Raw genomic sequence first — 16753 nt, 5'->3', positions numbered from 1 at the left:
TGCTGGTGGCTGAAATGAATCAGTAAGTTTTGCTTGGGAATTATTTTTTAAGTATTGGGGAGAAGTAAACTATTGGGGCCGGATTTTAAGAAGTATGTGCGGGCGTAGGTTTGTGCGCACAACCTGGCATGCACAAATGTATGCTCAATTTTATAACATGCGCGCACAGCCGCGCGCATGTTATAAAATCCGGGGTCGGCGCGGGTAAGGGGTGCACACTTGTGCCTTAGGGGAGCCTCGATGGCTTTCCCTGTTCCCTTCGAGGCCGCTGCAAAATTGGAGCGGCTTCGAAGGGAACTTTCCTTCTGCACCCCCCCACCTTCCCCTCCCTTCCCCTACCTAACCCGCCCCCCAGCCCTATCTAAAACCCCTCCCTGACCTTTGTTAAATAAGTTGTGCCTGCCTCCGGGCAGGCGTAGGTTGCACGCACTGACCAAGTGCCGGTGCGTGATCCCCCGGCACGGCCACTGTGCAGGAGGCCTCGTTCCCGCCCCTGGACCTCCCCGCCCACTCCCCACCCCTTTTTTCAAGCCCTGGGTCATACGCGCGCCCCGGGTCTTGCGCGCATTGCCGGGCCTATGCAAAATAGGCTCGGCGAACGCAGTAGCGGGGATTTGCAGTTACGCACATAAAATATGCGCTTAACCCTTTTAAAATCCGCCCCTTGGGGTATATCATTTAGTGTGTTTGTGCTTTTAATGGTAAGGCAGCTAATAAACAGAACTTAATGTGTTTATTTTTAAATAGTCAGTAAGGCAGCTAATAAACAGAAGTTAGTGTGTTTGTATTTCCCAACCTTCTTACCCTTCTCCTACCCACACCTAGCTCATCCTTTAATTTATAGGCAGGTGCCACTTTCACACTAAAAAAAAAACCAAAAAAACCCCCAGCCTTTTAACTTCTCTTCACAAATTCCCCATACCTTATTGAGAGTTTGATCATTCTCCTGTAGGCCACTACTAGACATATAGTGAATACACTAATACATTTAAAGGGCCCTAATTAGACACATTCCTCCTCCCATAGCAACCTAAAACTTAACTAGGAACTGAACAAATTTGAGATGAAGGTAGCAGTCCAGCAGCAAGAGGAGAGCCTCCAAGTCTTTTACGTCGAGTGTCACATGTATGACTTTTTACCCGTCGGTAAGTTGTATGTGTGCATCCAATGCAAAGAGCTCCTGTCTCTCAGGGAATGAGTCCAAACTCTGGAGGCTAGAGAGGCAGACCTGGAGGAGCTGAGGCAGACAGAGAGGTATATAGATGAAACCTTCAGGGACATAGTAGCCAACTACCAACTTCAGACTGGCAGCCCTGGTGCTGCCTAGGAGGAAGAAGTTCTCATGATCGGAGAGCATCAACCTGGTACAGCAGAAAAGATCTTGTAGAAAGGGACCTGCTCTCCAGGTGGTGCACTGTCCTCTCACACCGAGGAACTCTCGCCCAGGAGGGAAGGGTTAGGTCGGCCGTCATAAGTGGTGATTCGATTATTAGAAATGTAGATAGCTGGCTGGCTAGTGGGCATAAGGATCGCATGGTAACATGCCTACCTGGTGCGAAGGTGGCAGACCTCATGCATCACCTAGATGGGATTTTAGACAGTGCTGGGGAGGAGCCGGTTGTTGTACATGTTGGCACCATTGACATAGAAAAATGTGGGAGGGAGGTTCTGGAAGCCAAATTTAGGCTGTTAGGTAGAAAGCTGAAATCCAGAACCTCCAGGGTAGCATTCTCTGAAATGCTTCCTGTTCTACGCGTAGATCCCCAGAGGCAGGCAGAGCTCCAGAGTCTCAAAAAGTGGATGAGATGATGGTGCAAAGAAGAGGGATTCAGTTTTGAGGAAGGGGGAGTCTTTTCCGAAGGAATGGGCTCTCCTTAACCAGGGTGGAACCAAGCTGCTGGTGCTAACCTTTAAAAAGGAGATAGAGCAGCTTTTAAACTAGAACAAAGGGGAAAGCCGTCAGTCGCTCAGCAGAGGTATCTTCAAAGGAGATACTAATGACGCATTAGAATTAGGGCATCCCAACAGTGAGGTTCCATTAATAAGAAAAGTAATCCAAGTGCCTGTAATTAAAAACTCACTGTTGTGTTTGATGCATTGTGGACCCTCGGTCGCAAAGGAGATGACTCTGCCCATGGGAAGGAGCCCCGTGGGGAACCACTGCGATAGGCTGACACAGATAGCAGACACAGAATGGACAGAGTCTTTATTGTACTGCTGTAATTAGATGGTGAAGCAGAAAGGTAAGGCACTGATCCACGAAGTGCCAATACGTTCAACAGGCTCAGAAGTGTAGTCTCACCCAGATGTTCACGATAGGCAGGAGCCCGCAGTGCGGGTAATGCCGCGGCTGGTGGGTGGAGTTGGAGCGCCGGATCGTAGAAGTACTCACAGAGTGAAGGCTTCTCCCTGATGGTAGAATGGTGGGACCGAAGGTCCGTGGTGCAGGATATGAAGTAGATAGGCCCTCGAGGAGTGAGTAGCCAATGGTCCAATATCCTGAAAATGAATAGAGAGAAAAGACCCCCGAGGAGCCGTTGTCTTGGTTAGTGAGGACCTCGAAGGAAGTTGGAAGCGAGAGACCCCATCAAGCCCAGCATCCTGTTTCCAACAGTGGCCAATCCAGGCCATACGAACCTGGCAAGTACCCAATAACTAAGTCTGTTCCATGTTACTGTTGCTAGTAATAGCAGTAGCTATTTTCTAAGTCAACTTAATTAATAGCAGGTAATGGACTTCTCTTCCAAAAACTTATCCAATCCTTTTTTAAACCCAGCTATACTAACTGCACTAACCATATCCTCTAGCAACAAATTCCAGAGTTTGTAAAAGAACTTTCTCCAATTTGTTTTAAATGTGCCATATGCTAACTTCATGGAGTGCCCCCTAGTCTTTCTATTATCCGAAAGAGTAAATAACCGATTCACATTAACCCATTCTAGACCTCTCATGATTTTAAAGACCTCTATCATATCCCCCCTCAGTCGTCTCTTCTCCAAGCTGAAAAGTCCTAACCTCTTTAGTCTTTCCTCATAGGGGAGCTGTTCCATTCCCTTTATTATTTTGGTCGCCATTCTCTGTACCTTCTCCATTGCAACTATATCTTTTTTGAGATGCGGCGACCAGAATTGTACACAGTATTCAAGGTGCGGTCTCACCATGGAGCGATACAGAGGCATTATGACATTTTCCGTTTTATTCACCATTCCCTTTCTAATAATTCCCAACATTCTGTTTGCTTTTTTGACTGCCGCAGCACACTGAACCGACGATTTCAATGTGTTATCCACTATGACGCCTAGATCGCTTTCTTGGGTGGTAGCTCCTAATATGGAACCTAACATTGTGTAACTATAGCATGGGTTATTTTTCCCTATATGCATCACCTTGCACTTGTCCACATTAAATTTCATCTGCCATTTGGATGCCCAATTTTCCAGCCTCAGAAGGTCTTCCTGCAATTTATCACAATCGACTTGTGATTTAACTACTCTGAACAATTTTGTATCATCTGCAGATTTGATTACCTCACTCGTCATATTTCTTTCCAGATCATTTACAAATATATTGAAAAGTATGGGTCCCAATACAGATCCCTTAGGCACTCTACTGCCCACTCCTCTCCACTGAGAAAATTGTCCATTTAATCCTACTCTCTGTTTCCTGTCTTTTAGCCAGTTTGTAATCCACGAAAGGACATTGCCATCTATCCCATGACTTTTTACTTTTCCTAGAAGCCTCTCATGAGGAACTTTGTCAAACGCCTTCTGAAAATCCAAATACACTACATCTACCGGTTCACCTTTATCTACATGTTTATTAACTCCTTCAAAAAAAGTGAAGCAGATTTGTGAGGCAAGGCTTGCCTTGGGTAAAGCCATGCTGGCTTTGTTCCATTAAACCATGTCTTTCTATATGTTCTGTGATTTTGATCTATAGAACACTTTCCACTATTTTTCCTGGCACTGAAGTCAGGCTAACTGATCTGTAGTTTCCCGGATTGCCCCTGGAGCCCTTTTTAAATATTGGGGTTATATTAGCCACTCTCCAGTCTTCAGGTACAATGGATGATTTTAATGATAGGTTACAAATTTTTACTAATAGGTCTGAAATTTCATTTTTTAGTTCCTTCAGAACCCTGGGGTGTATACCATCCGGTCCAGGTGATTTACTACTCTTCAGTTTGTCAATCAGGCCTACCACATCTTCTACTTCACTGTGATTTGGTTCAGTCCATCTGAATCATTACCCATGAAAACCTTCTCCGGTATGGGTACCTCCCCAACATCCTCTTCAGTAAACACCGAAGCAAAGAAATAATTTAATCTTTCTGCGATGGCCTTATCTTCTCTAAGTGCCCCTTTAACCCCTCGATCATCTAACAGTCCAACTGACTCCCTCTCAGGCTTTCTGCTTCGGATATATTTTTAAAAGTTTTTACTGTGAGTTTTTGCCTCTTCAGCCAACTTCTTTTCAAATTCTCTCTTAGCCTGTCTTATCAATGTCTTATATTTAACTTGCCAATGCTTATGCGTTATCCTTATGCATTATCCGTGCACCTAGACCATATTTACATCACTGAACTTTAATGTACTGTTTCGTTACGCTTCACATAATCACTCATTAACTCACATAGATGTCATAATTTTCAGAAGTAGCCTTAGAGATTGGCTATACTAGCCACCCTCACTCTCTGTATAAAGTATCCTATTGTTTGTATACTTTTGTTTTCCCCCTTTTCTTTTCCCTATCCCCAGTTGCTCGCCCTTGTTAAACTTTATCAGACTGATATAGAGAAGTGAGATCAAAACTGATTCTTTTCAAAATCGTAGATATATGGTACTAGTACTGGACTCCCACAAAACAACAAAAAGGAGGAATAATCCCTCACATAGAATGCCAGTGATATGAAAAGAATGAGGGAAATCTGACACGCATATTGGGGTAGATTTTAAAAGCCCTACGTGCATAAATGGGGTTACATGCACCGGGCCTATTTTAGAAAGGCCCGGCGATGCGCATAAAGCCCCGGGATGCGCGTATGTCCCGGGGCTTCAAAAAAGGGGCGGGGTCAGAGGCTCCAGGCACAGCAGCCATTTGCCGCTATGCCGGAGAATCGCGTGCCGGCAGGTTGCAGGCAGGCACAACAGGTAGGATAAAGGTCCGGGGGGTTCTAGATTAGGGCCAAGGGGCGGGAGGGTTACGGGAAAGGGAAGGGATGTTAGGTTAGGGGGTTGGGAACGGGGGAAGTCCGTGGGCACAATTGTGCACCCCCTTGCGTGTGCCGACCCCCGATTTTATAATATGCGTGCGCCAGGTAGTGCGCACATGGACGCACACACGCTAGTTTTGAAAATCTACCCCATTGTGTGCCAACTACAGGTTCACTCCTATGGCACTCTTCGATCCCATTCTCATTGAGGGCTGGAGTCAGACTAAAGAAACAACAATACATTCCAAGAAAACCAACATAAGTTATATCATTATACTGTATAAAAAAATCCCTATTACAGATTAACTCCTACCTCTCTCTCACTCCTACCCTTCTCGGTGAGGGTTGGAGACAGACAGCATTAACAAACTACAACAAAACAATTTTAAAAAACTATCCCGTCAACAAACCCACACATAACAATAAGATAAAACATAATGTGTTAGCTCTGCAGCAATTGATTCCCATCTGTTCTCCCTCTCTTTCTGTCTCCTCAGAGCTGGACTTGTTGTGCTTTCCTTAGGGAAATTAGAGCTATAGATCTATACATTCAATTTGGTAAATCCAGAACGGAATCAGCCTATTCTGAAAAAATGGAGGTAGTTAGGAATCCTAAATGATGGACAGAAATAATGTTTTCATTAGGCTTGTTTGCTTGGCATATGGTATATTTTTTCCTATGATCCTTTAGGACATCACTTCATGAAAAGGATATGACTGATAGTGAGTGCTATGACTAGAAGTCAAGCTCAACAAACCAAATGCCTTCTTTTTACCTAGTTTACTATATTGTGTTAATCCTAACCTTCCCCAGGAACTGTTCCAGCAAAGTTTATAATCCTATTTGATATGTAAAATGAGGATGTGCTGGAAAAAAGGTGGTCAGGGTAAGTCTAATAAAACCAAGTGGATTGTGGGAAAAGACGGTCATATTGGAGTGGATAATTAAATTACCTGTCATTGGACAAACCCCACAGGTAATTTTAAGCAATAATGAAAGCAACCAAATACACATACTATTAGTTTCATTATTGCCCCTGAAATATTACCTACAACTAATTGTACCTTCTCTCTCTGCAGGTAATTTTTCTGTCAGAAACAGTTCCATTTGTTACTAAAGAGTATTTTACTTTAGGTTGGGTTTCTGTTTTATATTCCAGGTTCTCAGAACCAGATCCCAACCACACACTGGAAGAACGAGTGGTTCATTGGTACTTCAGCCAGCTGGATAATAACAGCAGCAATGATATCAACAAGCGAGAGATGAAGCCTTTCAAACGCTATGTGAAGAAGAAAGCCAAGCCCAAGAAATGTGCCCGGCGCTTCACTGAGTACTGTGATCTGAACAAGGACAAGTCCATCTCACTACAGGAGTTGAAGGGATGCTTGGGTGTCAGCAAAGAAGTAGGTGGGTACTGCATCCTTTCTAAATTTCAGGACTGAAACACTACAGTAATTGCAGTTAATTAAGAATAATCACCTGGTAGTACCAAGATTTCTGGGATGATACCAAGTATTGCTTATTACACTCAGAAGTCAATATTCAAAGGCTTTATCTGGCTAATTTTTGGAGTTAATCAGAAAAAATTTAGTGTTTGAATAGTTCTTACCTCTCATTATTTACATTTTGTCCAGGTAAGTCATTACCCACATAAAATTCTGGCAGATTAAAAGAGGTGGTATAGCAGATGCTTGAGGAGGGGTGGTGGCTAAAATTTATTCAGCTAGTGCTGATAAAGTTATCCAGCTAACTCTCAGGATCATTCATCAAAACGCATTGGGCCGTTATCGCACGTGATAACTACCGCATCACAACTTTAACTTTTAAATGAGGGAAAGGGGAGGGTTTTGGGTGGGGTTTAAAAGGTTTTGATGCCAGTACCGCTGCGGGCGATAATCTTTTACACATTATCGCCAGCAGCAGCGCCAGAATTAACTACACCTTTCCCATTGGCGCTATGGGGGTGATAGTGGGCAGCGCGCCCAAACGCTCCACCGCAACGCAGCCACCGGCTCACTATCATCCTCCCGCCCCTTTTTTTCACGACTCATCATTTATAGCAGAATGATGAATCCCGGGGCCTGTTTGGAAAAATTGCTGTCCTAAAGTTAGCTTTTAGCTGGATAACTAGCAGTCAAGCAGTGGCCGATCCCCACCCTCCATCCCTTCAATATCTTAAATTGTAGAGAAGGCTGAACTGCTCCCCTTTCCCCCCATTCCAATATCTTATACTGTGAGGGCCAAGGGGGCACTGATCCTCCACCCATCCCCTACCTTCAAAAAATTGGGCAAAAATACCCAATCCTAATCCCTCAAAAGTGTTCCTACAGCAGAGAGTGAGGAGGAGAAGTTTTACCTCCTCCTGCTCCACTGAATACAAAGTGCCAGTAGAGCTGACAAGTACCGGCACTTAGTATTAATTTATTCACTTCTCTCCAGGGTATAAAGACCAATCTGGGTTCATAACTCAGAACTGAACAGAGATTGGTCTTTGCACCCCTTCGTGAAGTGAGTAAATTAATACTAAGTGCCAGTACCTGTCAGCTGTATCAGTGCTTAGTATTCAGTGGCATGGGAGTAGATATGTCTCCTCTTCCTCCCACTCTGCTTTGGGGACACCTCTGGGGGATCGGGTGGGCATTTTGCCCACAACCTTTTGAAGGTAGGGGTTGGAGGCAGGATAAATGCTTTATCCCTACAATGTGTTCAGATATTAGGTGGCAGGAGAGGAAGCTGCTCAGCCAATGCTACAATTTGCTATGATATTGAGGTATTGGGGGGAAGGGGATTGGCCGCCAGTTTATTTTTCTATATTCAGAAAACCAGTGAGTTCCAAAGTTGCCAGGTTTACTTTATCCGCCTAACTTTAGTCAAGTGTATTCAATGGAACATTTATCTGGATGAGTTCTGATGGCTATCAAATATTTGGCTAAAGTTATCCAGGCAACTGTATCTGGATAACTTCCCTGCCAGTCAACTTACTGAGTATTGCTCTCTCAGTCTTCCAGTAGCAGCAATGCGAAGTTTACTGATAAAAGAAAAGGAAGAAAAAGACCATGGAATAATGCCATTTTATTGATTTCTAGTTAATTTAGCTGGAACTGATTTATTTTGTAAATGGACTGTTTGAGAAATACCATTCAGAGGTTCTTGACCATTACTATCATAAAGATTTGTCCTCCTAGCACTATATATTAATATTACTACAAGTAGGTGGCACTACTGATTTACAGATGTGATGCATGGATTAATAAAGGTATCTTCGATAGGATTTTTAGAAAATGACTGTAGGACAGACTGCCATGTACGATTAAAGAACATGGGCCAAGTATAGACTGAATATTTTTGGCAAAAGTTCACATTAGACAGAGCCCAATATTTGGAACCTAGTAACATTTCAAACATTATCCCACTCTTCAGGTATCTCCACGGGGATTCAGTTAACAAATAACCACGGAGTTCAAGAATGGTGTTCAAAGGAAAATTTACTTAAAGTTTGAAAATCAAAATCCAGGCCATTATGGAGAAAATAAAATATACCATCAGGAAAATCATAATAAAAAAAGCAAATGTTTCTCTGTCCATAGTAAATTCCCTAGTTGTTCTTTTTCCAACTAAACCAATGTCTAACTCTAGAATTCCTTCCCATTGAAGGTAGGATAACCTCTCAAGTTTCAGCATGAAACAAGGGCTGAAAGATGACAAAAAAAAACTTTTTTCAAAAATAGATCTTTCAAATTAGATACTCTCGGGCGGATTTTAAAAGCCCTGCTCGCGTAAATCCGGGCGGATTTACGTGAGCAGGGCCTTGCGCGCCGGCGCGCCTATTTTGCATAGGCCGCCGGCGCGCGCAGAGCCCCAGGACGCGCGTAGGTCCCAGGGTTTTCTGAAGGGGGCGTGTTGGGGTGTGTGTCGGGGGCGGGGCTGAATGACGCAGCGTTTTGGGGGCGGGACTCTGGGTTTCGGGGGCGGGCCCGGGGGCGTGGTTTCAGCCCAGGGCGTTCCGGGGGCATGGCCTCGCCCTCCGGAACCGCCCCTGGGTTGGGTCTCGGCGCGCGTGGATTTACGTCTCTCTCCGGGAGGTGTAAATCCATGAATAAAGGTAGGGGGAGGGTTTAGATAGGGCCGGGGGGGTGGGTTAGGTAGGGGAAGGGAGGGGAAGGGAGGGGAAGAAAGTTCCCTCTGAGGCCTCTCTGATTTCGGAGCGGCCTCGGAGGGAACGGAGGCAGGCTGCGCAGCTCGGCGCGCGCCGGCTGCCCAAAATCGGCAGCCTTGCGTGCGCCAATCCAGGATTTTATAAGATACGCGCGTATCTTATAAAATCCAGCGTACTTTTGTTTGCGCCTGGTGCGCCAACAAAAGTACGCGAACGCGCTTTTTTTTTAAATCTACCCCTCTGATAGTCTTTATCAAAAATTTCACAGTCTCCAAAATCTCCAACTTCTGCTGTAGACTGGTCACAAAGGCAAAAGATCCAAAACCCAACCCTTCAGTATTCCACAGGTTTGCCCTTCTCTCAGGAAACTGGTTCAAAAATCCAAACTTCCAAAAAATAATCTTCTAAAACTCCAATACTCTTCCACTCTCAAAATCTCCACTCAGGGGTAGATTTACAAACAGCGCGAATTGGCGTACATTTGCTGGCGCATCAGGCGCAAGCAAAAGTACGCGGGATTTTAGTAGATACGCGCGTAGCCGCTAAAATCCTGGATCGGCGCGCGCAAGGCTATCGATTCTGTATAGCCGGCGCGCGCCGAGCCGCGCAGCCTACCCCTGTTCCCTCCCCTCACCTTCCCCTCCCTTCCCCTACCTAACCCACCCGCCCGGCCCTGTCTAAACCCCCCCCTTACCTTTGTCGGGGGATTTACGCCTCCCAGAGGGAGACGTAAATCCCCGCGTGCCAGCGGGCCGCTAGCGTGCCGGGACGCAACCTGGGGGCGGGTACAGAGGGCGCGGCCACGCCCCCGGGCCCACCCCCAAAATGCCGCCGACACGCCCCCAAAACGCCGCGCCGACCGGGCCCACCCCAACACGCCCCCCTCGCCAAACCCCAGGACTTACGTGAGTCCCGGGGTCTGCTCGCGCCGGTAGGCCTATTGAACATAGGCGCACCGGCGCGCAGGGCCCTGCTCGCCTAAATCCACCCGGATTTGGGCGGATTTAGGCGAGCAGGGCTCTTAAAATCCACCCCTCTGTGTGGCATCATTACCAGGGAAGCAGACAGACCCTGTTGAAGCAATGACCCAGATCACATGTTTAGGGGGAAATTTATATCCCCAAGTCACATCCCACAAAAAGGTGGGGTTATAGTAAGGGGAGAACCCCAAAAATGCAAAAAAATCCCTAGATGAATTGAAGGCAAACTATTAGTGGCAGGCAAAGCCTGGCCACATACATGTAATCCCATCCTGGGGCACATAAAATAAGTATATGATATTTAGTTTCTGAGCCTGATAGAAGTCTCTGTAGGCTCAAACATTATAACTGTTGCGTGTGCCGGCCGTGGCAGGCCCGCAGCAAGGCCCTCTTACCTTCTGCTGCCTAATCCAGGGTCTGGCTCCACTTCTCTCGCGGCTGTAGGCCACTGGTTCCATCCCCAGTTCTGGTTCTACGACGGACTCCTGTGCTCTGCGGCGGGCCTCTCCGTGTGATCCATGGAGAGACACTGCCATCCAGCGCCGCGCGCATCTCTGCTTCCTTTAAAGGGCCCGCGACGGGAACTTGGCCACGGCCCCAGATGATGACGTCGCAGAGACTCCGGTATATAAGGCCAGGCTCAGCTCCTGTTAGTTGCCTTTGCAGCAGGTCTTCACGCTGGTCGTGTACTTCGTTGCCTCCTGGTGATTCCTTCGTGTTCCTGGTTCCTGATTCCTTCGAGTTCCTGTTCCTGGTTTGTCTTCTTCGTTCCTGTGTTCATGCAACCCAGCTTTCCTTACGGATTGATCTTCTCCTGGACCTGGCCACTGCTTTGCCTGACCATGCTATTGATCTTCTCCTGGACCCAACCACTGCTTTGCCTGACCATGCTATTGATCTTCTCCTGGACCCGACCACTGCTTTGCCTGACTAGGCTATTGATCTTCTCCTGGACTTGACCTCTGCTTCATCTGACCATGCTACTGATCATCTCCTAGTCCAGACCTCTGCTTCGCCTGACCATGCTATTGCTTCTCTCCTGGACTTGACCTCAGCCTTGCCTTGCCACTACACCTTGATAGTCACCTGCCCTGACTTCAGCTTGTTCTACGATGTCTTTGTCCTGGATGTGGCCTTTCAGGCTTCGGCCTGTTCTTGCCTGGGCGCCCCCTGTTAGACTTTGGTTCCCTATTGGCGCCTGGGTCTCTGGGACTCCACCTCATCCAGTACAGACTCTTCAGTTTCGCTGTTGCTACCTCTGGGCTGACACTTCCATCTTCTATTTGACGACTGCACATGGAGGCCCACCTAACTCCAGCCGGCCCCGGTACCCAAAGGCTCAACCCGCGGGGAACGAGGGCTGGTATTGGCGAAACTCCAGCCGGCCTCCATCAGCCAGCCCACTCCGCCTGCCAATGGTGGGGACCTGTAGGATCCCTCCTACGGGTAGCGTCAATCCCACCTCGGCCTAAGGGTTCACCTCCTGCGCAACAATAACAATGGTCAAACAGATAGAGGTAGATCTTTAAAAAGTACGTGCAACCGGCACAAACAAAAGTACGTCGGATTTTATAAGATACGTGCGTAGCCACGCGTATCTTATAAAATCCGGGATTGGCGCGTGCAAGGCTGCGCAAAATCGGCAGCCTGCGCGTGCCGAGCCGCGCAGCCTGCCTCCGTTCGGAGCGGCCTCGGAGGGAACTTTCCTTCCGCATCCCCCCACCTTCCCCTATCTAACCCATCCCCCAGCCCTACCTAAATCCCGCCTCCCTACCTTTTCTGTACAAGTTACGCCTGCTTGAGGCAGGCATAACTTGTGCACGCCGCCTCGGCATCCCCCAGCACAGGCCGCAGTGCCGGGGGACTCGGGACCGCCCTCCCGGCCCGCCCCCGGACCCACCCTGGACACGCCCCGGATACACCCCTGGCCGGTCGACATGCCCCCCGGACACGCCCCCTCCTGCCCCTTTTACGAAGCCTCAGGGCTTAACGCGCATCCCGGTGCTTTGCGCGCGCCGGCGGTCTATGTAAATTAGGCGCACCGGCGCGCAGGGCTTTTAAGATCTACCCCACAGTGTAGTGGACCTGGTCCAGAGTCAAGAGCCATATTTTCTCATGCAGGATAAGGAAAATACCAATTCTTCCCTTTTCTTTCTGTGATCATTGACTGATATCCTTAAACAACAATTCTTCCATCATCTTTTCCTTTGACTGGCAGACTCACACTTCAAACCTACATACACCCTGGGATTAAGTAGTACAGTAGGGATGGCCAGCTCTGGTCTTCGAGAACCACAAACAAGCCAGGTTTTCAGGATTTGCACAATGAATATGCATGAAATAGATTTTCATGTACTGCCCTCATTGCATTAGGCAATGTTACGTTTACACTGAAAAGATCTAGAAGCCATATTGTTCCTGGAAAAAATTGGAGATCTTCTAGGTGAAATGTATTGCCTTAGACTGACAAAAATGATTATGTAGTACATAGGAATGTGTTTTCATTTTGCAATGACGTGAAAACATCTGTCGCATTTTATATTTTGTTTTTTGTCATTTCCAAAGTGAAACAACAGAAAAAATATTTTGGTTTTGTTTTCAAAAGTCTACTTATGCACTTAAAAGTGCACTTATATGCATAAAATCTATTGACAATTCAACAGCATATATTGTGGCATTTTTTCAAAAGTCCACTTATGCACATAAAATGCCTTTAGGCACCTAAACCCTGTTTTAAGCGTATAAATCCTTTTGAAAATTACCCCCATTGTTTACATGCTAAAACAAAAAATGAAATGAATAACAAATGTTATTTTTTTCTGTGCATTTCTAATAGTATGTGAGCTGTCTAGACCACAGAGGTCCCATCTTCAGACATCTGTATGGTTTCAGAAACTCTTGTACTTTAGGTTTAGTAAAAAGTATCACTATCTGCATAGATTCTTACAGACTGAGAAACATTAAAAAAACATAAAGTTTTGCTCCTGCTTAACTCTCTTTCCTTGTGGTATGTCCTTTTTTGATGTAGTTGATGATCAATAAAATTTTGAAATTGATTATCAATCAGAAAGCAATCTATGATTTGGTTGCCAAGAGGAGAGTGATTTTGTGATTATGGATCACAAAAATGTGACCCGCTTATCTCCAGCTTCCTGTGAGAATTCCTGTCCTAAGGCCAAATCTAAGGGTTGATTTTAAAAGGGCCACACGCGCAAATATCGGCACTTAAGCATGTGGCCGGGCCCTGTATGCGCCGTGCGCATTTTCAAAAGGGCCCGGACATGCACGTGAGTGCTAATACGCACACAATTGCCGGACCATGAAAAAGGGGGAGGGGATCCGGTGTACGAGGTGTGGGCAGGGAAGGGCAAGGCGGGACAGAGGCCGGCTGGGACAGGGGCCATTACCTGCCGTCTCGGGGAAGCGCACCAGCCGACCTCTGGCACGCACAAACTGCTTCTGCTCCAGGGGAGCATTATGTAGTAAAACATCAATCCTGTAAGTTGCTGGGATGGGTTTAGGGGGTGGGGAGGAGAGGGGAAGAGGGAGGGAATCTAGGTAAGGGGGTAGGAAAGTTCCCACCCAGGCCACTCCTTAATTGGAGTGGCCTGGAAGGGACCTGGGGAAGGACTGATTACGTTGCTGCACGTACTTTAGTAAAATCTCCCCCTGCACCCGCCGCCTACACATGCGCATGCTGATTATAAAATCCGGTGTGCATGTGCGCCCAGCCCACGGATTTTATAACATGCGCGCGCCAGCGGGTGCATGATATAAAATCCATGTATCCCTTTTAACATCTACCCCTTAGATTTCAGGCTAATGCGGGGCCAAATAAAAGCCTGCATGTCAGTTTGCTTGTGCGGTTTTGAAGTGCTGCAGCTTTTTACCTAGGGTTCAATTTCCTGCATGTTAATCTGGTGAAAAAATTCCACAGAAGAAAAAAATCAAACCAGCAAAAACTTCTAGCCAGTCCCTAAATAAGTAGCATTTTGGACTAAAAGTCCCATGGTGCATTTTGTAAAGTTTTTGCTGGCATAAATTTTTTTTGTATTTTTTTTTCCTTTCCTGCAATTTCAAGAAATTAAAACCTTGGGAAATTTCAAAACTGGACAAGGAAGCTGGCATGTAGACGTTTTGCATATTTTTACCATACTTTTGCCAAAATTAAATGTGGCCCTAAGCAGTTCTCTTCTATAGTTTTGTGTAACAGTACGTTAAATAAAATCCCTTTTTCTCATTGCTCTGGCTCTTTATGAACCTTTTTTCTGTGAGATACCAGCCATGTACTGACAATGTACACAGAGTATTAGTGAGCACAGTCATTAAAATAGTAAGACTTGAAAAAAAATGTGATAATTCAATTGGAAACTAATAAAAACAAAATAATGTATTTATTCCATTTAGTATCCCGTCTGTCATAGCATCAAAGTGGCTGACATAAGACTATAAATTCAATAAAATACAATATTGTATAAAATAAAGTAACCCAACATAACATCTTCTCAGTCCCCCACTTAACCCAACAGTCCGCACCCCGTCAACCCCCCAGAATCCAAAGAACATAAAATAAAATAGCATTGAAATCCCCTTTTCTCATTCAGATTTGTATTTTATTTTTGAGGCAATAGGTTTAAAGTTTCTGAAAGTTCCTCCTAGGCAATCATTCCAAGGATTATAAATCTAAATAAATTGTGGTGGTCGGATGTTGAGTCTAATCAGAATACCTTGTAGACATCACACTCACTTATGTATATAACATGAACAGGATTTGTGGTCAAAATAAAAAGTACACAGCTTGCCCCCCACACTCCTCCAAAATAATGCAAAACTATAGGAAATAAAATATCTTTGGTCAAAATGGGAGGTTGGCTAGAAATAGGAACAAAAGAGGAAGCTAGAGAGGTAAAAGCAGGCATGTGGATATTTTAAAGATTTTAGTTAATACTGTTGCTTTCAATGTTTCATCTCACCCTCTGCATGTGGCTCAGATTTCTGATCTCATGCTGTACTCTGAGTGCCCTCTTTAGCTGAATTCAGGAACTGTCAGTGGTAGAAGCAAATGTTCCATTCCACAGCAATAATATTGCAAGCCTGCAAAATTTTGCTGTCAAAATATATTTGCTTTTTTTTTCTGATAGCCCTTCTTCACATAATTATCATTATAAATGCAGAAGGGATTGGAGATTTTTAAAAAATATATGTACTACTTCTGAATTGGTACTCTTTGTTCAGGGAAATATTTTTTGTTACCTGCAAGATATGAAGCAATAAAAATATTTTGTTCCTTTTGTTATTTGAAATGCATTCTAAAATGGAACTCTGAATAAGGAAACAGGTAAAAAAAAAACCCCAAAATATAAAGTTTCAGCATTTCTAAAAATCATAGAAATATTTGAGTTGTTTATGTAACTGAATAGGTAATCTAAATTCTTGTTTAATTAATTAGAAAGAAGGTCACGAGATATAGTGTGAACGAGAGGATGCAATTTCCTTAGGCTCTAGGACTCCACTCCCAAAATAACTATTTTAACAATTTTTTGCACTCTGCTGGCATCGGTCTCTCAGTTTAAAAGTGCATAGTGAAACTTGAGAGAAAGGGACAAACGGCCAGTGATTGGAAGAGTGATATGGCATCTAAACTCCAATGCAAAGAGAAGGAGAAGCCCAAAACCGGGGTGGGTAAAATGGCAGATGCGGTGCCTTCGTCTCCTATCTCAGAATCCTCAGACCAGGGAGTACAGGACATGGGAAAGGCAGTTGTGATTGCCCTGGAAGACAAATGTGAGATGATCTTTAATAAAGTTGATGAGATCTCCGCAATGTTTGCTGATTCAGCAAAACACATTCAGGAGATGGAGAACAGGATCTCGGATCTGGATGATTGCACATGTGGTTTGGAAGCAGAGGTGGAGGCCTTGAAAATACTCAGTGGATTCGAGAACAAAATCAAGGACCTAAAAAATTGGTCCATGTGGGGAAATCTCCCAATTCATAGGTCTCCAGGAATCAATACCTGATAATGATCTTACACAAGTTTCGGAATCCTGGCTTCCATGTGCTTTGTCTATCAGTGACCACCATGATGTGCTTAAAATCAAATGTATCCATAGGCTGGGGACCGAAAATATTATTAGAAATAAACCACGCCTGGAACTCAGAACTTAAAATTGAGATCTTGCAAGCCTAGCATATAAATAAGCTTCTCTGCTACAAATACACCCAGATTTTGATATTCCCAGATTACTCAGTTGCCATATCGGCTAAATGCGAGGCCTTTTCTCCAATCTGTGCCAGTACTGCTGCTATAAATCTGCGTTTTTACCTACATAAGAACATGCCATACTGGGTCAGACCAAGGGTCCATCAAGCCCAGCATCCTGTTTCCAACAGTGGCCAATCCA

The 16753-nt window shown here is 45.3% G+C and overlaps 1 protein-coding gene across 6 annotated transcripts in view; it reads left to right on the top strand.

The window, feature by feature from the left end:
- SMOC1 (SPARC related modular calcium binding 1) overlaps positions 1 to 16753 on the top strand; it is a 522950-nt gene that overhangs the window by 487816 nt on the left and 18381 nt on the right. For 4 of the 6 annotated variants that reach the window (XM_029598790.1, XM_029598786.1, XM_029598785.1 and 1 more), the window contains one exon: positions 6373 to 6620. In XM_029598790.1, coding sequence (XP_029454650.1) covers positions 6373 to 6620 — 248 coding nt within the window. The remainder of the gene's footprint in view (positions 1 to 6372; positions 6621 to 16753) is intronic. The other 2 variants (XM_029598788.1, XM_029598789.1) reach the window with 1 other exon arrangement.

Source organism: Rhinatrema bivittatum, chromosome 4 (genome assembly GCF_901001135.1).
Source record: "Rhinatrema bivittatum chromosome 4, aRhiBiv1.1, whole genome shotgun sequence".
Taxonomy (NCBI): domain Eukaryota; kingdom Metazoa; phylum Chordata; class Amphibia; order Gymnophiona; family Rhinatrematidae; genus Rhinatrema; species Rhinatrema bivittatum.
Note: the sequence above shows the minus strand (reverse complement) of the source record. Positions and strands in the feature narration are given on the sequence as shown.